Source organism: Alnus glutinosa, chromosome 3 (assembly GCF_958979055.1).
Source record: "Alnus glutinosa chromosome 3, dhAlnGlut1.1, whole genome shotgun sequence".
Taxonomy (NCBI): domain Eukaryota; kingdom Viridiplantae; phylum Streptophyta; class Magnoliopsida; order Fagales; family Betulaceae; genus Alnus; species Alnus glutinosa.
Window position 1 is genome coordinate 7,513,473 of NC_084888.1, and position 23,852 is coordinate 7,537,324.

Sequence of the window (23,852 nt, forward strand, 5' to 3'; positions counted from 1 at the left end):
CCACGTGATCGAACAGATTCTCCTACGTCTCTTTCTCTGCGATTCTTTGATCGCTTCCACCCATATATATTCACGGTCGACCATTTATAGTAACAACTAGATCTCACACTCTCAGATTCTCACACACAGAGAGAGAGAGAGAGAGGCAAATGGTAAGATATATTTATAAGTAAACAATAACAAAATTCTTTTGTTTTTTTTTAATGCAACAATAATATAATTATTGATATTTCAGATTCCCATCAAATTAATACTCTCTTCGCTGGACCAAACAAAACCTCCATTACTGGACCTCGATCGCATGCAGGCACGAGGCACCTCCTGCATTTTTCATTTGATCTAAGAACTAATGAGCTTCCGGTCTCTCATTTTCTCCATGGCGTTCTCCTCCGTCGGATTGGCTGGCTGTGGAAGATGGACAAAGGATTTAGTCCAATTCAACGCTTCTTTATGATTCAAGGTACGTATCCTCTATCAATTCACTACGTACCGATCAAGGTTTCCAATTTTAATCTCTTTTTCTTTTTCTTTTCAAAGCTTTCTTCGATAACTGGAACTTTGCAAGAATTTGCCGTTTCAGAGTAGCAAAGTTGGATTTTCTTTTCTTTTCTTTTCTTTTCTCTCTCTCTTTTTTATTTATTTATTTATTTATTTATTTATTATTTTTCTCTCCCCCCCTCCCCAAGGTTGGCTTTTCCTTTTTTTTCTTTTATCGTAATAAGTGAAGGAAAAATAATTCTAAACCATGGTACCATTTCGATGTTTTCCATGCTTTTGTTTAATGTAAAATATTTGTTGGTTGATCAAATTTTTCAAGCCGAATCAAATTCCTCTCCCGGTGAACACTTATTTGACAATATTAATATTTTTAAAAGTAACATTATTTTAAAGATTGGTCGAGACTCTCGAATCAATATTATAAAATATTTATGAAATAAAACTGTAGTATATATATAGCAATATTTTTTTAAAACAAAAAATTAACAAACAAATCAAAATATAAATGAGTTATAAATTTTAAAAGCTATTTTTACCTGAACATTTTTTTTTCTAAAATAAAAACCCTTTAAAAAACAGAGCCTATATATACACACACACTAACCGAGAGTTATCTTATTGAAAAAATTGCATATTAATAATTTACATTTTTTTAGTGTGAACTCTATAGTAGAAAATAGTAAATTACTCTTTAGTCTTCGCACCCCGTTTATTAAACAAATTATCCGAAGCTTAGGTAGCGTGGTCTTTATAACATTTGGTGCATAGAAATTAATTTTAATTTTAGTTGGAGGCCACGGCACATAGAGATAGGATAATGAATAGAACTATTTTTCATTTGTCCCCAATGGGTAGCTAAATCGGCTGGAGACCACGTCTCATGAAATGGAGGTCACTAGTTCGAATCCCCCATTTTCCTCTTGTGTGGACATGTCTCAAAAAAAAAAAAAAAAAAAAAAAAACTATTTTTCATTTATTACACCAATTTTGCATTGACACAATATTATTATTTTTATTTTTAATTAGATAGACAAACATCAAAATTCAGTAATTGCTTTTGAAAAATACTTATAACTGATGTTGAAACAAACCGCCTTAATTATTGTTTGTTGTTTTTGTGTAGAGAAGTAATATAAATCAATATAATTGCCACGTCATACATTGGAATCTCCGTTTTCATTACAGTCCATAAGTTCCTATGAACCCTCATGTCAAAAAAAAACCAAAAAAAAGATTCTAGGAAGCCTTTTTCTTCTAAATACGTGGACTAGCTCCAAGGAAGCTGTTTGGGTTCGCGACAATTCCAAGGGAGGAGGTGAAACGATGTGGCCATGAAAATGGATTACTACCAAACACATGCGTCTGTTTATTATTATTATTATTATTATTATTATTTATTTATTTTTATCGAAATATCTTGGATTATTTATAGTTGAACATATTTTGTTCGTTGCTATCCTATACACCGTGGTAGCCTTCCGAGCGCCGAGGCCCACCCAGGATCACCAGATTAATCTCTGGCCCCATTTTCAGGACCACTGTAGGAATGGAGCCTTTAAACGCGAGCTATGCCCGAGTTGCTGGTCCCAAGAGGGATGTAGCACTTAGCCGGATTTGAACTCGAGACCTCAAGGGATGATAACGTACGTCTATTTTTAAGGCCAATAAATCTAATTAAAAACAACGCAATTTAATAAATTATTATACGACTTTTATGTAATTGAGATGTTTTCTTTTTACAATAACATTATCAAGTTGTATTAGAATTGTATAACAGTTTACTAAATAGCATTATCAAAAACTTTAAGAGCGTAAGTAAAATACTAGAAACAAGCTATGTCCAATCACGGGCTCCCATATGGTATTGTTGCTTGTATTTAATTAGGCTAAGGATTCGGGAGTTTGATACTTTAGAAGATTGATATTGCGTTTTGGATTCTTCTAGTGATCAGAATATATATACAAAAAAAAAAGAAAAAGAAAAACTGACAAAGAGGAAAAGGGTAGGGAAGTCAAAAGAAAAAAAATTGGGAAGGGAAAGGAAATGCATGAAAGAAAGCTAAAATATTTATATTATATAATCTTTGTTGTTACATGGATGGTAGAATTATCTTGTAGTTGTTCCTATTCCTAAGCTTAGCCGCGTACGTTGTTTCTTTTTTGGGAAGGAAAGTTGAACTTTCATTGATATAATAAAACAAACATTATAACATCAATAATACATCTTCAATCTACCCTAAAGGTGTACATTCAACCTAAGTCAAAGACTCATACAAGTACAGACAGTTATTACTAAGAGAAATTCAGCCAATAAAATGATGCATTTGCGTTGGCATATACATTTACTTGAACAGGGAGTCGGTCACACATTCTGGGCGAAAGCCAATGACTAGATTAATACACGCACAAAGCAAACTGTCAGAAAAAAAAAACACAACCAAAACAACACAGGAAAAGCTCAAAGGAGAATCTGCCTTCTGGGAGAGCCGCCGCCAGAAAAGGCCCTTCAGCACCCAAACACCATAAAGCCTCCAATCACCACCAGACACGGCAAAAACAACTGGTTTGTGGCCATCACGCGCAGCCCAATACATAAAAAGCACTCAGGCTCATGATGACCACCGAGAGACTGCACGGTAGTGAAAAGCAGCTGAAGTACCGGAGCCTGACGGCAAATAGGGCTAGAGGGCACGTGTCCAACAAAAGACAACGGAAAGTCGTAGATCTAGCCTCCAAAAACTTGGCCACTAACTCCGTCGTCAACACTCCATGGACGACCACACCCCTCCGACACTTTCACCAAAGAACTCAACTGCCACCACAAACTAAAAACTAAAAATATACAACAAACTCTAACGGATCCACACCGAAGAGACAAAACTTCCACAACCCTAGAGGTTGGGAGACTATCCAACACCAAACAAAGCCAAAACGACGACTTTCTCTCTCTAGAAAAAACGGGAGCCTCTCTCTTGAAAAACCTCGAACCGTCCTCCAAATTGGGTGTTCTAGCCGCGTACGTATATTGAGATTTGTTGATTTCAACTCCATAGTCCATGGCAGGTAGTGAGGGAGGAGGGTTCCAAGGCTAGAGTAGAAGGATCCGTTCAAAATAGATAACAAGAAAAGTCTGTCCTATTCGCAGCAGTAGATGATATCCATGGCATGTGGTGTTTTATTATTTCGCATGACTTTGCCTTCATCGAGTCAAAGTCAAACAGCATATCTTAATGTGTAGTGTTGCAAATGATGGCATCTAAATCATGTTCTCGTCGTTAACAAGGAATGCATAGTGTCCTTATAAGGTCCACTCTTACGAGTCAATTTGTTTTCAAGAACTCCGCCAGGTACCCAAAACAGGAGTAGGATTTTTTCTCACCGACAGAGTTTGATGATATCTGCAGAATTTTGGTAGCATTCTACAGAAGCAATATCAAACAGGCCATGGCATGCACCTCATTTACTCTTCCAACATCTCCGCGGGTTGCTCCGATGACAGAGGACATCTTCAAAGAGCACGTCGGTCTGCACCGCTCGCATTCCAGAAAGGAGCTTCACAATGGAGGCCGTTTCCGGAGGTCCTACTCTGATAACAACCTCGTTTATCCCATCAACCGTATCCAAGCCACTGCCACACAGCCAAAGCTAAGGATCAGTCGTTCTGTGGGAATTTTCCCATTCCAATTCTCTAGCTCCATTCTCCCAAACTTGTTTGACCCTGAGGCAAGTAAGGACATGAATATAGTGGAGAAGGATATGAATATAGAGGAGAGATCGGTGGTGGACGGTAGTAAAGAAGAGGAGATAAAGAGATCGAATTGGGTGGAGAGGCTGCTCGAAATAAGAAGTCATTGGAGAAACAGGCAGCAGAAAGAGAGAGTGGGTGAAGACGTGGGTTGTGAAGAGGATGGCACTGGCGATCGTGACTGCGGTGGAGATGAAAGTGGTTGTGCAGTCTGTTATGGTTCAGACGAAGGAGGAGGAGTGGTATATGATCGCGAAACGTTCTCGAGACTTTTGGTTCGAGTAGCATGGTCTGATACCAAGCTATTTTCTCAATTGGCATTCTTGTGCAACATGGCTTATGTGATACCAGCAATCAAGGTTTATTTTCCATCTTTCACATGGGTTTTCCTTTATTTTTTAGTTAATTTCCTTGACTTAATTCCACTAATATGCAGGCCAAGGATTTGAGAAAGTATTTCGGCCTACAGTTGGTGACATCTTCACTGGAGAAGAAAGCAGAGGCAGCAGCGATTAAAGCAAGACTTGATGAGGATTCTATTCGAGTACCCGAATATGCCTCAGCAGCTGATGAATCCAGTTCAGAGAAAGCTTTGGAATCTGAGAAGAAGCGTCCAATCCACGCATCTCTTGCTTATGAGATTGCTGCCTCAGCTGCTTCTTATGTCCGATCCCGGACCAAGGGTCTTTTGTTCCTTGGCTCTGAACCACAAGAAGAGGGTGATGGTGAGGCTTCATGCGAAAACGGAGGTCAACTGCACGAGGGAGAGAACTCGCCCCGATTGTATAATCAAGAGGTGGCTGCTTACATGGCAGCTTCAACAATGACTGCAGTGGTTGCTGCTGGAGAGAGGGAAAAGCAGGAGGCAGCAAGGGCCCTTCAGTCACTCCATTCATCACCTTGTGAATGGTTTGTTTGCGATGATTTGAGCACGTGTACTCGCTGCTTCGTGATTCAGGTAATTCCTTCTTGAGCCATTCATCAAACTCTAATCTATATAGGCCACAGATTTTCCATGCATATGTAACAGAGAAGGCATTTTCATTTGTTGCAGGGATCAGACTCCTTCGCGTCTTGGCAAGCAAACCTTTTCTTTGAACCTACCAAATTTGAGGTAACAATCTCCTCTACTCTGTAAATGCATGTATACCGACAGAACCATTTATACCTGTCCTGGTTGCAGGCCACAGATGTGCTTGTTCATAGAGGAATTTACGAAGCTGCAAAGGGAATATATGAGCAATTCATGCCAGAAATAATCGACCATTTGAACACATACGGAGATCGTGCAAAACTTCAATTTACTGGCCACTCTCTTGGGGGTAGTCTCTCCCTTTTAGTCAACTTGATGCTACTCACCAGGAAAGTCGTCAAGCCCTCCACTCTCCGGCCGGTTGTCACTTTTGGCTCACCATTTGTGTTCTGTCGGGGCGAAGCCATACTTGATGAGTTGGGTTTGGATGAGAGCCACGTTCACTGTGTGATGATGCATAGAGATATCGTCCCTAGAGCCTTCTCCTGCAACTACCCTGACCATGTTGCCGTACTCCTCAAGCGTTTAAATGGCGCCCTTAGTACACATCCTTGTTTAATAAAAAATGTAAGATCATGCACCCATTTGACGAATTTGAAGCTTAATTCTGTTAAGTTTTCTAACTCAGTTTTTCTTCGTCTCCATGTTTTATGCAGAAACTATTGTACTCTCCTTTGGGCAAACTATTCATTCTGCAACCTGATGAGAAGACATCTCCTCCGCATCCTTTACTCCCTCCAGGGAGTGCTCTGTATGCATTGGACAAGACTCACAGCGGGTACTCTACAAATGCCCTGAGAACCTTCCTCAACAGTCCCCACCCGCTAGAGACGCTGAGCGATCCTACGGCCTACAGTTCCAGCGGTACGATCCTCAGAGACCATGACTCGAGCAACTATCTTAAGGCTGTGAACGGTGTTTTACGGCAACGTACAAAGATGGTTGTTCGGAGAGTACGAGAACGGCGGAATCTACTGTGGCCGCTTCTGACTTCACCATCTCCACACACATGGAACCACGAGAGTAACTTGAACAACAGCAGTTTAGTGGCTAAGGAGATAATGACTGGAGTCTGAAACCTATTCACAGGGATTCCCCGCTTATACACGTGAAGGATGCGCATTGACTCACTCAATTCAAGAGTGTTTCATGTTCTAATCGTGTATATCTGTTTCATGTACATTTGCTAAACATCTTACTCATCTCTGTAATTGGGTTACTCATCGTTGACTAACAGTGTTAATAATATGTTTAATACTTCTAATAGAAGAAATATATGGGCATTTAATCCTTGCTCAAAGCAATAGCATGCAAACCCAAACCCCGCCCCAACAAAAAAAAAAAAAAAAACTATGGCAGGCAGCTCTTCAAGTAATAATCGATTCATTGAGAATTTGTCGAAGGCATCGCACATGTATATACAAGAGAAACAGAGAACTGAAATTCCTCTTTCAAAAAAAACAAGAGGAAAAATTCCAACAATACTAAAAGAGCTCAGGGGAAAAAACAATGCTACAAAATAAAGATCATGACGAGCCACTGAGACCATTATTTACCCTCCGCAGCCATCCTTTTGCGTATTTCATGAGCTGTATTGAAAATGCCAAGAGTAGGCTGATTGCAAACAAAGCATTTCTTGTTCTTCGAATGATGCTGAAAATGAAAAGAACCTGAGTTCGATTACACTGAAAAATGAAGGAGAGATGGGCAACACAGTAACCAGAAAGACATGTTTTAAAGGACATACTCCATCATCCTCAAGCACAGAACAAAAGCAAATAAAAAGACAAAGCAAATAAAAAGACACCAATGTTATGTACATCTTCAGCAGAGTTATTCTGATAATGCAGGTTGTTAGAAGCTCTTGTCATCAGCTGTGCAATCAATATTGCTATAACTTCGTAGTAAAAGATTTATGGCATCAGTTAACTGCTGATCCTGAGACCCTATTCCCACAAAGATTTGATGGACCCAACAACCACTTGTATCAAATGCCTAAAGTTACAGACCCAACATTTTGTGGAGCATGGTTGGCTTGAACTCGACAAGTAATCAGCCTCAAAATTCAAAGCCCACAGAAACTAACCAACCTAAAATTCCATTCTCCAATAAATTAGACTTAAAACTGCTTGTTACATAAAATACATGTCAGAACTCCTGATCTACAGACTAAGTGATTTTAAATACGTACATAAGCGTGCGTGTGCGCTACTAGAACTGAGGGACAACATGCTAATATACATTTCTAGCAATCCTATGATTTGTCATGTTTCATAAACTGCAACTTGCTCTTCATTCTTAAAATTCAAAAGGGTTGTCTTTTTTTTCTTTTTCTTTTTTCTATAAGTAAGAGTAATATCATAAATACGCAAAGCGCAATCAATAAATGAAGTATAATAGGTCCCACCAAGATTTGAACTCGGGTTACTGGATTCAATAAAGGGTTGTCTTTATCTTGTTATATGACTCAATTTCCTGTTCCTTTCTTTTCTAAATGTTTGTGCTAAAGCCATAAAATATCCACAAATAGTAAACTAATTATGCGCCAGAATCTATAAGTTGATATAGATGGGATTACCTTTAATGCGCAATGCTCACAGAAATAGTGCTTGCACTTGGTTAGTACAGGATCGACAAAAGGCTGCCTACAAATGAAACATGCAAAGGGCAACGAATCATCATCATCTTCATCACCAGGGTCTACACCCCCATCATCCACATCATCTATTCCCAAAGCTAGATTTCTCTTCCTTGCTTTCTCTGCTTCCTCCCACTCCTTCTCCATCTGCCATCCAGACTTGTAATCCCCTCGATCATGCATAAACTTGCATGAATCTCCATATCCACAGTAACCAGTCTCTTTGTAATCCTTACATATATCTGGCTGATAATCAAATCTTGCCGAAACTCTAATGTGAGCAGAAGCCCTCAAAGGCCCATGTGCCCCACCAGCTTTCTCACTGGAAATTGTTTGCTCTCTTCGGAAACCAGCCTTGTAATCAGTATATCCATGGATCCCTTTATACAACTTGTCATCTCCAGAGCTCTTTCCTTTCCCTTTCAAAGCCTCCTCCGCCTGCTTAAGAGCTTTCTCACGGAATGCTCGAGAATCTTTTGAGAAATCAGTCTCTGTTTCCAGTGTTGCTGTTGCTCTGCTATCATGTTCAACTTGAATTTCCTTAGAAGACTCAAACTGAAAAACTGGGTTTTCAGATTCTCCCTTCGCTTCAGTAGACGTATTGTTCTTAGAAGACCCACTAGAAAAAAACAGTTTATTGTCAGGCTTTAAGGTTTTTTTCTGACTATGTAAGAATGAGCCTTCTGTTTTTGAATCCTCCTCTTCGTCTTCATCAACTGTTCGTTTTCTGATGTTTTTATTTCTTGATGGCTTTCTGAAGAAGTTGCAGACTGAGAATGGATATATCAATAAAATGAAAAAAGCCAATAAACACAAAACAAAAGGGTAAAACAGAATCCAAATGGTGAAGATGCAAACAAAGAGAAGGGAATATAAGTGAAAGAATTATACCTTGTTCGGGCTGCTGATTTTCACCTGAATCGGCCATACTAATAAAAGAAAAGGCTAAGGTAGGAAGTCCTGAAAACAGTAACGTAGACAGTGTCAGTCCTAAACTTAGTAATCCTTCAGAAATCAAAAGAATATAAAATAATGCAAAATTGAGATCTAACATAAAAGAACATAACCAACAAAGAAAGTATCTATCGCATGAAGGTCCAGATTTTAAAATTTGTAGAAGGATTTTTCAATACATACGAGCGCGCGGACGCACATCAGCAACACAGAAGAGCATACATAATTCAACTGCATTTCCTTTCTAGCTTTTGTAGCCATGCACAAGCATGTGTTTCAAAGATTCGGTGGGATTGGAATAGTGATTCATAGAAGTCAGGTTCTTCTATCTCTTGGCAAGAGAGAAAGAGACTTGCCAAAGACGTGAGAACCCAAACAAACCAAAAGCAATCATATTAGTGCGGCTGGATAGCTCTAGAATGGCTAAAAACCTTACATTCTAATCTTCAAATAACTTCTTCACCTAGGAGACCAATTCTCCCAGGCCCCCACCACCCTGCTCACACCCAAAATGGTCATGCACATCCCCAAAACTCTTTTAACCCCACAATAGTCCCATGAAATTAATCCCAAAGCCTCACTAACAATTTTTCTCTTGTTTTTACAAAACATGAAGAAACAAGGGAATGGGTTTCAGGCTATACCTTGAAACTCTCTTGAATTGGCTTGAGTAATAGGAGTAGTTCGCGCTCAGTGGAGAGATGGATGGGGGTCCATGGGGCGCTGATGTGCTGGGTCAGTTGCTAGAAAGTGTGCCTGTGGAGGCTTAGTGTCGAGGAGGAGAGGGGATTTCAAAGGAAATAAGTGCCCTTGATTTTTAATATGGAGGTCATTGACCATTTGACCCTGTTGGGTGTTATGTAGGATTAGTTTGGCTCTGCCACCCCATTTCTGAGTTCTTCCTCTCTCTTTTTGGTTTTAATACCCATGAGATCATGATAATTTGCATGGTTTCAATATAAATATTACCAAAATATTTTAAAATGATTTGCCAAAATGTGTACTTTAGTATATTTTATTATTCAATAAATATGAGTATCACAGTTCCAATCTTTAATTAGTCCCATTTTTATTTTCTAAAACTAATTGAGTTTGATAATTCGTTGCCTTTCACAACTAAATTAAATATTACACAAATTTGATCATGGAATTAGCTTTAAAGGCAACAGGAATAAAGCTTGTTTATTATACTTAAACATAGATCTAAAGGTACAAAATAAGACAATTAAATGCAACTTTGTATGTCATAAATTATTCAAACTAATGAATCATTTAATCCAAAGTGTAAAGGAATCATGTTTGATCAAAGAAAACAGAAAAAAAGAAATGAGACTATAGAAATACAAATGTGAGTCAAATTTGTGAAATATTTGAGTACATTAAAGAAAGAAATGAGACTAAGATTGATAACCATATTGAGGAACTTCAGCGGGATTTCTTGTGGGACAGAGTTGGAGAGGAAATTAAATTTCATCTAGTCAGTTGGTCCAAGATTTGTACACCGATTTTCTTGAGCGGCTTGGGGGCTCAAAACATGCTCTTGTTTAACCAAGCTCTCTTGGGGAAGTGGTTATTGCAAAAATGCCACAGAGAGAGAGGCTTTGTGGAGATCGGTGGTGGAAGTTAAATATATAGCTTGTGGGGCGAGTGGTGCTCCAATGCGGTTGTTAGGTCCCACGGGGTTGGATGTGGAAAAACATAACAAGGGGAGAGGGGGAGTTCTCTAGATTTGTGAGGTTTGAGGTGAGAGATGGGTCTAGGATCAGGTTTTGGCACAATGTGTGGTGTGGAGATCAGACCTTGAAGGAATCTTTCCCGGTGTTATTTTCTATTGCTTTCCATAAGGAGGCTTCGGTGGCAGATCATGTGCAGCTTTCTAACGACTCTTTACAGTGGACTGTCTACTTTATTAGAGCAACGAATGACTAGGAGGTGGAGTTGGTCACTTCATTTTTTAATCTTTCGTATTCTCTAAGGTTGATTTGAGATGGTGAGGATAGCATGTGGTGGATCCCCTCTAAAAGGCATAGGTTCGAGGTCAGATTGTTTTATAAGGCACTTAGCCCCCGTTGGCTCTCCCTTTATGTGGAAGAGCATTTGGAGAAATAAGGCTCCTATGAGAGTGGCATTCTTTGTTTGGACGGCTGCGTTAAAAAAGATATTGACTTTCAATGTCACGCCTTTACTTCTAATCCCTTTTAAAGAGAAAACCTCAAAGTATGAACTAAACTGCTTCAATTTCACAGCGGAAAAGGGTAAAACCGTAAACTAAACATTTGACAAAGCTAGAACAGCGAAAAATTTCAAACTTTACTCCCCCTATCCAATAAACCAGAGCACTAAAACCTTAATGATACAATATGTAGCTTTCATTCATATTAAAATTGACCTCATCTTCTATCGATGTCTAAGTCGTCAAGTCGAAGCCTTTATTTTGGTATTACAGGTGGAACAGTAAGTCCACGGCTTAGTAAGTAAACATAAAACAAATAACATAATAAATAAATAATTAAGTCAAAAACTCAACCTTGATATAAAACATATCTTTCTTTGCTTCATAGATCAATAATTGATTTCTGAAAAATGATAAGTTATTTTATTTTCTTTTTTTCTTTTATCTCTTTTAAAGACTTCTTTCTCGTTTAGAAAAATAACACTTCTCTGAATTTTAAATCCCCCAGGGAAGTCATACTCTTATTCCCTTCACGGTATACCGCTATCATAAGTTCTGCATTCTCCGATAGCCATGGCTACTGCTATCCATCCCGGTATACCACTATCGTAATTTTCACATTCCTCGGTAGCTACTGCTACTTCTAATCAATCCCGATATATTGCTATCATAATTTTCACATTCCCAGATAGCCACTGCTACCACTAATCAATCCTGATATACTGCTATCATAATGTTCATATTGTCTGGTAGCTAAAGATACCGCTTTCCATCCCGGTAGCAGCTATTATTCTCAGTATACCACTATCATAATTTTCACATTCTCTGGTAGCTATTGCTACCACTAATCAATCACGGTATTTTCATATTCCCCAGAAGGCAGTAGCTACTGCTACCGCTATTATTCCCAGTGACTACCAATCTTGGTAGCTACCACTTACCAGTCCCGGTAATACTACTTTCAATCCTGGTAGCTACTACTACCGCTATCAATCCCGATAGCTACTACTACTGCTATCAATCCCGGCAATACCGCTATCAATCTCGGTGACTACCAATCTCAGTAGCTACCGCTTCCAATCCTGATAGTTATAGCTACCACTATTAATCTCAATAATCCTATTTTCTAATCCTGGTAATATCACTTTCAATCCCGATGACACCGCCTTCAATTCTAGTGGCACCACTTTCATCATCAATTTTCAGTCCCCAATAGTTTAACGCTATCATTATCATTTTGGGTAAACCCAATAACTACCGCTATCATTTTTCTCATTGGTTACATAATTTGTCAAGGGGAATACAATTATACAACTCAATACAAAATATTTACATGCTTTTTTTATAGAATGCAACTCGATAATTCATTCACATATGTCTTGTACCACTCTCATGAAACATATTGTTCACATGTGAATTCATATATAAGATTCATAATCAATGGTACATAAAACTAACCATTTTCCCATCATCACATTTCATCAAATAGAAGGAATATACAATGCACAGATTCTTTCATTCTGACATAAGACTAAAAGTCCCCAACCTTTCTTTTGTCAGTTTTCATAAAAACAATATTTTAAACTAATTGTCAGGCTTTTGAGATAGTTTACTTACCTAGATTGCAAAGTGTCCTCTCCCTTTTTCTTAAATCCTACAAGTAGCCATGTAAACCTTTTTAGAGAGGTTTTCTAGTTGAATTCCTTGTAGAACTTCATAAGAAGGCCATGCGTACAAGACTTTACTTTCGTGAAATTCTGGGCCTTCTTTCTTTCCAATTAAGCTATGCTGTCCAGAATTTTATTTCTGGACAGCATTTAGCTTTCCTCCAACCATAGTGTAATTACACTAAGGTTAAGCACTTAAACAAGACCAACGGCAGTTTAAACCAGTACCTTTTCTGGAGGGTGGTACAATTCAACATTAACATAAGAGGAATACATAGGTGCTGTCATGAATATCTAATTCCTCCTAATACATGGTTACTACACCTCATAGTTTTTCAAGATCATCCAACTTTATACATAAAGAAACTATGTCATACAAATTACCCTTACAACATTGACCTTCAACTCAGATCGATATAATGTAGATAAATTATCAAGCCCATAAGTTTCCTTAGCATATTTTTACTTGATAACCCTATCCAAACAGCAACTATGTCCCTCAAAACATCAAGGCTGTCCAGTTTTACATTAGTGAGCAGAAGTGCGTGTTTGGCGGGATTTTTAAAGTTCTCATGCCATCTACTCGCCCATAGAAATTCCCGCAATATATAAAATTCATAAATTCAACTATACCCAACCGTCATCACAACTATACATTTTGCTTCCCAAAAACAAGTACAAAGAGATATTATTTAATAAGTCATTTGTTTTAATTGGTATATTAACTAATCCATATCAGATTTACTAACATATTTCCAATATTCTGCATTGAACAATATGCATGTAGAGACCAATATCTTACCCTTGGTCATTCATAGCATACCAAATATAGTTAAATTTTCTGTTTGCATTGCCATATTAAAATATGAGGTTGGCCCTCTATATTGTACATTAAACGCCTCATGAAGTACACAAATAGTCATGAAGGATTTGCAACAAAGAATTTACAACTCTACAGAAAGTTGACCAAGAGATCTCAAACGCCTCAACAAGTTCAAATTTAAAGCCGGCCATGAAAGTACAGCCCCATGTCATAGAGAAGGCTATATGAAATTCTAGAGAAAGCTATGTGAAACTCAGGAGGTAGACCATGGGAGATTAGTACAAAAGAAAATGTTGGAAGCCAAACATATCACGTTTCATAACCTTTCCACTTCTGTTTCATTTGTTGTACAAATGTTCATATTATTATTAGTTTGAAGTTATATATCACCTCCATCAGTGTATAATACACCTGTTTTTAAGCAAACTTTCCCTACGGCTATATAATATCTTGCAGCAGTGACATATTAGCACCACTAAGTGGTAACTGCTACCAGTGGACAGACCCAGGATTCAGATGCAAAGACTAAACAGAGTCAACAAGAATAAGCCTCTGTCATCAGCTAAAAGCTACTCATTCATTGCGGAAAACTCATACAAACATCAAGATTCCACAACTAATGGCTTGCCTTGGAGAAAGAGATATGGATCTTCGAAGCTTTTACATTATATGGTGCAATGGGTGATTACACTTGATTAAATGGTTTTGAAATATTTTCATTTTAAAAACAAAATCACAATATTTTCATTTCAAATTGCCTCTTGGGGTCAGCCTCCCAGGCGAAGCCCGCAACTCAACCGGTCCATGCTGAGAGGGGTGCGAGGCATAGGTCCAAGGTTTACCTGACAAGAGTGGGTACACAAAGTGACCTTACCTTAAGGGGGTTCCTGGTATCAAAAGAAAATTAAATAAATCTTTAAAGAATCAAGTTACGTAGCTAACGAGCATAGGCTTTCCACATTAATTCAAACAAGTAGCTTTCACCAAAGAGAATTCAATTTATATCCTATCCAAATGGCAAGACCAGTATACCAGCATCTAAATTTCACTTTAATGCATAATAAGAAAGCATTGAAATTCAGGAATGGTACTTAGAGAGACTTGGTTTGCTTATCTTTCATTCAAACCTGTACGGCAAGTGGAGCTGTTATAGTACCAAATTACCTCCAAAGGAAACCATCCCATACCAACAAATTACTCTTCTCGAAAATGATAGATTTATAATAACCCAAGCCTAAACTGTAGCACTGTAAAACTTTCTAAAAAACTTCTCACCAAAAAAGACAGAAAGCCACTTCATAAATTAGACAAAAAGGAAAATCTAACACAAACCAGCCCACAAATTAAACGAAAAACCAAGTCTAACACATACCCAGTTGACAAATTCAATCAAGAACCAAATCTGCCACATACCCAGCTGACAAATTGAACTTGAAACCAAAATCTAACACAAAACTAGATCATAATTCAATCAAAACCACACGCAAACAATAGGAAAGACAAAAAAACACTCACTTAATCATCAACCAACAATTGGTAATAAATTCACAAAATACAGAGGATTTTCGGTTCTCACCCTCAAATTCCCAAATCAACCGATTATTAGTCATAATAACCAATTGTATTCCAAAGGAAACTATAATCTTATGGGTATTCACCAAAATTTCGAAATTAAAGTAACCCAAACACTAATTTCGGTTTTAAAACGAAATAAGATTAAGAGAGGGAAAGAGAGAGACGCGTGAGGGAGGGAAAAAGAGATTAGCTCAGAGAAACTCTCTGGTCCTTTTGTTTTGCGAGACGTGAGATACTTTTGTTTTGCGAAGAAGAAAATTTTCTGTTTCTTGTCACTGCAAGGGAAACCTCTGCTTAAATAGAACTGGAGGGGCAATGCTGAGACCATCTCCAACAGTAGTAACTAAGAGCATCTCCTTTTATTATATTCTTGCCAATACTCAATAAAATGAAAAATCAACCAAAACATAACAACATAAACTCCCTTAATCAACCACCATCCATTCGGCCATCCAAGGGGAAGAAAACCCCCTCATTCGGCCATCCTCGACCAACCAAAACACCCAATCGGTTTCAGATTCAAACAATCCCACCACAATCGGCTACCCACAAAACCTAGAACTCCAATTCCCAGCCACTACAAACATCAACACAGTACCACCAAATTCCCAAAATTACACAATCAAACACCACCCCATCGGCCATCAACAGAGAACTCGAGTTCTCACCAGAATCGGCCAAAACAAGGCAAATCCTCAAGCCTTAAACAGAAACCCAATATACCGAGAATCATCCAACAAAACATCACAAATAGAAATCCAACCCACAACTCAACAACTAATTGAAACCCACAATTTCAAACCCTAAATCAATTGAAAACAAAGAATGATACTCACGTTTTTGGGAAGGGAAATCCGGAGCTACAGCCTCAACGGCAAAGCCTCTCTCTCCTCTGTCGCGCGTTGGCCGGAGTAGCGACGTGGTGGTGCACGGCCTTCAACCGCCAAATACCCAACACTCTCTCAGTGTTTCATTCTCTCTTTCTCTCTCAATGCCCTCTCACTCTCTCAGAATCTTGCTCTCTCTTTGTCGCTCAGCTCTCTCTCAACAACTTTTTAATTGTTTTTTCTCCTTCGCCCGCCCATGTCTGTAACGCGCAAATTACTGAAATGGAAATTGAACAAGGAAAATGGAAATGGAGTGGAAGAAATGTAATATCAATGAAAAACATTAAAATTGGAAAATGATATTATACTGAAATTAGGCAAATTCGAGGATGCCTAAAACCTTCGTGAGTGATTCGAGGTACTACCCCTCTATTTTCAGCCAAGACTGAATTACAACTTGAATGCCTAAAACCATTTATTGGTCTTGTTTATATAAACCCATTTAAAGGCTTACCAAACTAATAAAGCCAAAGGCCCATTATATTACTAAGGCAAAGGCCTAATGCTATTATGCCCATAACACTAAGCCCACTACTAATATACCTATGACACTACCCACCCCTTTAAGCAATTTGCCCACAAAGTGTGATTATTATGATGATTATATTTAAAAGATAAACTGAAAAAATAAGCCCACTACACCACAAAAACAGCTCCTTCTCAATGCCGCTTCTAGAGGCTTCAGCATCATGATGATGCAGGATGACACGTAGCAATATTGGTTCCTTATCCTTAACACGTCACTTTATCTCCTGATGAAGCTTCATGCAATTTCCAGCTTTTCCCTTACTTTACCAATCTGCCCTTCAGCCATGTTAGGGGAGTGAAGCCCATTCAGCCACGCAGCCAAGTTACCTCTTGCTTTTCCATGCCAATATCCAATTGCCACGTAGCCATCTTCGAGGTACTTCAATGAACGTTTCTTCCCCATCCATCTTCACGTACAAGTTGCAATGTGTGCAAGAGAAAGGCTCTGGTGGTGGTGGTGGTGGTGGTGGTGGTGGTGGTGGTGGTGCTGGTCCAAGTTGTCCGCCCCCAACCCGATTTCTCGACCTCCGGATCTCTGTCCAGCGCGGCTCCGGCGACAGCGGCATGTCTGCGCTTCCCCTTCAGCCACCACATCCCCTTCTTTTTTCACACATTTCCAATGCCAACGGTGTTTGAAAAGAACAACATCCACCGCATCCTTAGTGGAGGACAGAGATAGAAGCACACTAGGCACTCCCCAATTTGAAAATGGCATCTCCACGATAGAGTATGAAGTTTGTAGTTTAGGAATTAGCTCATATGTTGCTGTAATTTCTGTTTGCAATGGATTTCCAGCTTGATCAGGTTCTGGAATTAGGATGTGGTTTGTGGCGCCAATCGGAGCTGGTTCTGGAATGATTGTGTGTTGTGGATCAACGTCTTTCTTTAGTATTTTGCATGAATAGACCGCACCAAACCTTCCCAATCAATCACACTTTTGCTAGATCGTAATTCCCTGAACCATAGATTAGCCTCGCCGACCATATGGAAAGCAGAAATGGACAGTCGTTGCTCTGCCGGAATATTGTAATACACAAAAAATTCTTCGGCTCTGCAACACCACGTTTCCGGATCTTCCCCATCGAATAGTGGAAAGTCCAGCCGAACAGATATCGGCTTCATGATTTCCTTCCCGGACGTTTCACCTCCTTCTAGACTTAGAGGCTGAGTAACCAGCGGAGGAAACATTTCCTTCTCCTTACCCCAGCATTGAACCCAGGAATTCCCGAGATCATGTCCTGAATACGCTGAAATTGAGTCTCAAAATGGAGCTTCATCTCCTCCTGATTCCTCTGCAGTTTCAACATATCCGTTTGCAAATTCTGGATCTGGGTAGTAGTCCTGTTGTTCCAGTCAGTTTGATGAGCACTGTGAGCTTGCAAGGCTTCTTCCGTCAATTGGTCACGGGTAATGGTATCAACTAGAGATCGAGCTTGATTTTCTTCAGCCATGGTGTTAAATCGGGTTCTCACAGACAGGAAATCAGAGTGGGCAGTTGGTTCAGAGGCTCTGATACCAATTTGTAACACGCAGATTACTGAAATGGAAATTGAACAAGGAAAATGGAAATGGAATGGAAGAAATGTAATATCAATGAAAAACAATAAAATTGGAAAATGATATTATACTGAAATTAGGCAAATTCGAGGATGCCTAAAACCTCTGTGAGTGATTCGAGGTACTCCCCCTCCATTTTCAGCCAAGACTGAATTACAACTTGAATGCCTAAAACCATTTACTGGTCTTGTTTATATAAACCCATTTAAAGGCTTACCAAACTAATAAGGCCAAAGGCCCATTATATTACTAAGGCAAAGGCCTAATGCTATTATGCCCATAACACTAAGCCCACTACTAATATACCTATGACAATGTCCCTCTTCCCCTCCCCCCGCTGAGAAAGCCTTTCGATTTTTTGGGTCAAAAAGAGTAAAAAGACGGTTTGAGAGGGTTAGAAAATGACAAATATTTCTTTTTTCCTTTTCTTTTTAAAGTAATAAGTTAATCATATTAAAGAGTAATGCTACACATCATCCCCTTGTCTTTCTTTTATCCCAAAATTGATGTGGCTCTTAAAATTACTATTGAATTTTTGATATATCACTCTTGAATTTTGATCCAATGGTGATTTTAAGAGCCACATCAATTTCGGGAGGACAAAATGAGAACAAGGGGATGATGTGTGGCATTACTCCACATTAAAAAAGTGAGGGCCTCATCGTATTTGGGATATATAAAAGAAAACGCCTAACTAAAAAAATAATGAAGAAAATCAAGAAAATTAAAAAATAAAGAGAACACATAAACCATAGTCCAAAGATATAAAATATGATAAAAGGAGGATACAAGTTCCTCAGAAGTCTTGTCAACGTCCCCGAAGCTTCGATTATTTATTTCTCTTCGTAAGCACCAAAAGAGGCACGTAGGCACCATTTCTCTTCTAGCCTCTCCATCAGTTGCTGCAAAAAAAAAAACCTCTGCCATCACTTTTCATTAAGAGAGAGTTTATGGAGCTTCCTTGTGCATTATTGCCAAACGGCCACTGAGGAAGGACAAAACCAAAGAACGTGGAAAGTGGTCTCTGGCTGTCTCTCACACATAGGGCACATAGGGGCGGGCAGCATATGTTTGCGATGAAGATTTGCAAAACAAGTATTAGTTTTGTACGGCTTATTATTTTAGCTTGTTAGAAGTCGATGGCTGAACATCTCGCCTAAGGGATTGTAATTAACCATGTTGTTGGGTTCAACAAATCATAAGCTTATGAGCTATCATCGTTGGATTCAAATGAATCTATTAACCTTTTTATTTTTCCGGATGCTTCATTTTGACCGAAAAATATATTTTGGTGTTTGGTTTGCCTCCAACGATAAATCGACGAGTTCCAATGATTTGAGAATGTGAATATCAAATTCGGAAATAATTTACGCTTTTAAAGAAGATAAATCATTTTACGGAAATTAAATAAACTTTTATGGTCAAATCGAAAACATTTTCGATTTGACTATTATTTTTTGTTGCACATATAAAATTATGAAAAATATTTTTTATAAATTATTTAATGCCAAGACAAATGGAGCTTAAAAATAAATAATGAGTATGGTTGTTTGAAATGCAAAACTCTGTCCAAATTATTGTGGACTACCAAAAAAAAAAAAAAAGAAAAGAAGAAAAGTATTAAAACTAATAATGGCATAATTTATTTTCAAATGATTGAGAATACAATAAATGCGAGATAAATATTCACAAAAAAGTGTTTTGTTCTAATTCTCCGTTTGTTTCGGCGTAAAACGATTTTCTGGAAAATGATTTCGGTATTTTATAGTGTTTGGTAATGGCGAAAATAATGGTCAACGAAAATCATTTTCGGTTTGACCGTAAAAGTTTCTTAAAATTATACTCTTCGTCATTCCCCACACGTTTGATATCTGATTGTCAGAATCCGGCAATAGTCGGTCGTCGGAATCTAGGCGGCACCGGAATTCGGCAATATCCGGCTACCGTAATAATGTCGGCACCAGGATCCGGCCACCGTCGCCGGATGCCGGCGGACTAGATTCCGGCATAATCTTGCCGGATATTCTACGGGAATCCGGCCATGGTTAGAAGCCAGCCGGATGTGGCCAAAATGCCAGGGATTCGGCCGGATATGACTGGATCCGGCCATTGATCCGGAGGAGTCCTGCCGAAATCCGGCCATTTTGGCTGGATTCGGCTAAACATGCTCGTCGGAATCCGGCAACAGCGACTGGACGTTGCCAGATTCCAGCGATAGTTGCATTTTCACTTTTTGTAATTTTTTCGTACGAACCAAATACCGGAAAATATTTTCAAGAAAGTTATTTTTATTTTTTTTTTCTGAAAATGATTTCGTCGAAAATATTTTACGACGAAAATCATTTTATACCGAAACAAACGGAGCATAAATCGAAATGGCTTGTGAAAGTAACACTTTTATTTATTTAAAATAGACTTTTAACTCATAGAAGTTAACCAAACACTGTTAATTCACGCGAGTTCTACTTATCAACTGCTGTAAAATATTTAACATGAATTATGAATATAACTTGATTATCCAATATACTCTTACTTACATTAATGTTCAATTTGTTTCGGCGTAAAATAATTTTCTGAACAATGATTTCGGTACTTTTCGGTGTTTGGTATGGGCGAAAATAATGGTCAACCGAAAAATGATTTCCGTTTGACTAAAAATGCTTAATAAATTTCAAAAAATTATTTACGCTTTTTAAAAGCACTCGACTCTCTTTTAAACAACACAGTCGACCTTTATGTTTAAGTAATTGACTATCGCCAGATTCCAACACCGGTCGGTGCCGGAATCCAGTGACATCCGACAATCGTCGCTGGATTTCGTCGGTACCGTGCTAGACTGGCTGGAATCTTGCCAGATCTCCGGCTATTTGGCCGGGATATTGGCCGGATCCGGGTTCTAGCCGGATCCCCAGCCGTTCTGGTCTGATCTAGGTTCTAGTCAAATCTTAGGCCAGTCCGGCCAAATCTCTAGTCGGGATACTGGTCGGATTCTGCACAAATGGCAAGATTCGGGCCACTTTTGCCGGAATTTTGTATGTGTTAAATATAAAAAAAAAAAAATTATTTTTATACTATTTTATATCAACATTTTCTATTTTGTGAATAAAATTTAATTTCTTAAAATTAATATGATTAAATTAAAATAGAAAAAATATTTATAATTTTCCGTACGCGCCAAACACCGAAAAATGATTTCGACGGAAAATATTTTTTAAAGCTAACTTCGCTTAAAATATTTTACGATAGAAATTATTTTACACCGAAACAAACCGAGCATAAATGAAATTGGTCAAACCTATTTATTTTAAACGGGTTCAGTTGAGATACATTCTGGAATTTGCTAGTCGCTCTCCACGACCAATCAATTATTTCTACATCTTAATCATTAAAATCCAAATAAAAGAAACGGCCATCTAACTAATTATGATAATCAAGAATATACCCGTCTAGTGGCTGCAAATTTGTCTAAATGTAATATAATAGCACTCGAGTAATGCTATTTAAAGTTTGTTTGAGTTTGTGATATTAAAAGTTTGCAATTTAAAAAAAACAATTATAAAATGTATAATTTGAAAATTTGATTTTTAAAAAAGCATTTAAACGTTTAGAAAAATCTTAGTTTTATATTTAAAATCAAAGTTTAGTTTTTAAAATTGTACATTTTTAAAAAGTACTATCTTGTTTGCGATTTGAAAAATAAGAGTTTTTGCATTCAAGTTACAATGTTTTAAAAACACAATTTCATATAATTAATTTTCAGTGATTTGGGTTAAAATCGCATTTTTTACTTACGAAATCGTAATTTTAAACGCATATTTAGTAAAATGTTATACGACTGTTATACAACTGAAATGAAGTGGTAGTAAAAATCAACATGTGAATCAACAAGGGTATGTTAAAAAAAAAGGTTAATTTTTACAGACACGGTATCCCAATTATATCATTTTTCAATCGTACTCATTATATGCACGTGGTTATAAGTATTACGACTTTTACTACAAGTTTTTAGTTGATAATCTATATGATTGATGTAGCAGTATCACACAGATTATCACATCAATTTATAAATTCACGTGATACTTACTGCCATGCAATTTTCTTACCATACTTGGTAAGAAAATTGTAAAGGTGTACTCTAAACATTTTTTCAATGGAAAATGAAAATTGACCAAAATGTCTTGCCAATTTATTTGCTTTCAAATTAGGCATCGTGAACTCTACCGTCGTTTATTTCCATATTTGCAATGGCATTTCTCACAACAATTCTCGCAATCAAAACCTATATTCCCACCAATAAATTCCAATAAGCAAGGTCCTGTGATGATTTTTTTTTTTATTTTTTATTTTTCATGTAAAATGATTTTTGTTGTAAAATATTTTCGACGAAATTATTTTTCAAAAAAAATAATTTTTTTGAAAATATTTTCAGCGTTTAGCTCATATGAAAAAATCATAAAAGGCAAAAAACAGAATTCGACAACTGCTGCGGGAATTTGTTTGCCGTCGCCAGATTTTGGCAAACCAAATTCCAACCAGAACGGTCAAGATCCGGTCGTTCTCTTGCTAAAATGGTCGGGAATTGACAAGTTTGGCTAGATTTCGGCACCTGCAAGATTCTAGCGAGTGCCACCAGATTTCGACAATCGGATACTAAAATTCAAGGCCTTTGATGGTAGACTCGGGCTATCAACAAATTCTAATGTTAGGCGATGGTGGATTTCCACAAACGTGCGGGCAAAAATGAAGACTTAAAATTCGAAAAATGATTTACGGCCTTCAAAACCGTAAATCGTTTTTCAAAAATTAAAAAAGTTTTTATGGTCAAACTGAAAATGATTTCCGTTGATCATTATTTTTGCCCTCACCAAACACCGTAAAATGCCGAAAATATTTTTCAAAAATCATTTTACGTCAAAATAAAAGGAGCATTCGGGTAAATGTATAAGAAATTACTGAGTCGGAGTGCGATTTAAAATGGTCATTAACTTTCTAAAATTAATATTTACTCATTCAGTTTTTCATCAGTCATTATGTGATTTTTTCGTCTATTTTCGCAACTTCTGTTAGTGTCACGTCAGCCTTTTTGCCACATCATCTTAAAATATTTTTTTTTATTATATTACAAATTTAAAAACTTACTTTTTTTTTTTAAATAAAAAAAAAAATGAAAATGAGGGTTTGGTGGTGGCTCGCGACCACCCCCAAGGCCTGGGGGTGGCTGTCAGGGCACCCTAAAATGGATATAGGGGTGGCCCGAAAGCCACCCCTTAAGGTCAGGGGATGGCCACACGCCACCCCCGGCCCTAGGGGGTGGCTCACAGGCCACCCTACTCTTCAAGGGTGTGACCGACAGCCACCCTCAAACCCCTATTTTTATTTTTATTTTTTAAAAAATAAAAAATAAAATTTTAAAGTTTTTAAATTTATAATATAATAAAAAAATAATATTTTAAGATGATGCGGAGAAAAGACTGACGTGACACTAACATAAGTTGAGAAAAATGGATGGAAAAATTATAAAAAGACTGTTTTCAAATAAACGAAAAACTAAATAGTTAAATATTGATTTTTAGAAAGTAAGAGGCCAATTTCAAATCGCGCCCGACTCAAAAATTTATACATTTACCCTTATTTTTATTCATTGGGCAGGGTTCATTTTGCTTTGAGATCTCAGGCAAAAATGCCAAAAACTATGCGAGATTATCAGCCCGGCCCATTAGGTAAAATTGCAAAAATCATTATCATTTATTTATTATTATTATTTTTTCTCTGCT

At 37.7% G+C, this 23,852-nt stretch overlaps 2 protein-coding genes across 3 annotated transcripts; one reads left to right on the forward strand and one right to left on the reverse strand.

The window, feature by feature from the left end:
- Positions 1-127: 127 nt before the first annotated feature.
- LOC133863543 (phospholipase A1 PLIP1, chloroplastic) lies at positions 128-6,548 on the forward strand. The gene is made up of 7 exons (XM_062299527.1): positions 128-152; positions 236-460; positions 3,903-4,602; positions 4,680-5,201; positions 5,298-5,357; positions 5,427-5,843; positions 5,933-6,548. The coding sequence occupies exons 3-7, from the start codon at positions 3,943-3,945 to the stop codon at positions 6,350-6,352; spliced, it is 2,079 nt and encodes a 692-aa protein (XP_062155511.1). The 5' UTR covers positions 128-152; positions 236-460; positions 3,903-3,942; the 3' UTR covers positions 6,353-6,548.
- A 94-nt stretch (positions 6,549-6,642) lies between these two features.
- Positions 6,643-16,369, reverse strand: LOC133863544 (zinc finger CCCH domain-containing protein 1-like). Of its 2 annotated transcripts, none has more exons than XM_062299529.1 (4): positions 15,943-16,369; positions 8,806-8,874; positions 7,875-8,684; positions 6,643-6,929 (listed from the first exon to the last, which is right to left on the reverse strand). In XM_062299529.1, exons 2-4 carry the CDS (start codon positions 8,840-8,842, stop codon positions 6,859-6,861), a joined length of 918 nt encoding a protein of 305 aa, XP_062155513.1. In that variant the 5' UTR covers positions 8,843-8,874; positions 15,943-16,369; the 3' UTR covers positions 6,643-6,858. The 2 variants fall into 2 exon arrangements, with proteins under 2 accessions (XP_062155513.1, XP_062155512.1); XM_062299528.1 differs by having other exon boundaries at positions 7,855-8,684; positions 15,943-16,362.
- Positions 16,370-23,852: the final 7,483 nt, after the last annotated feature.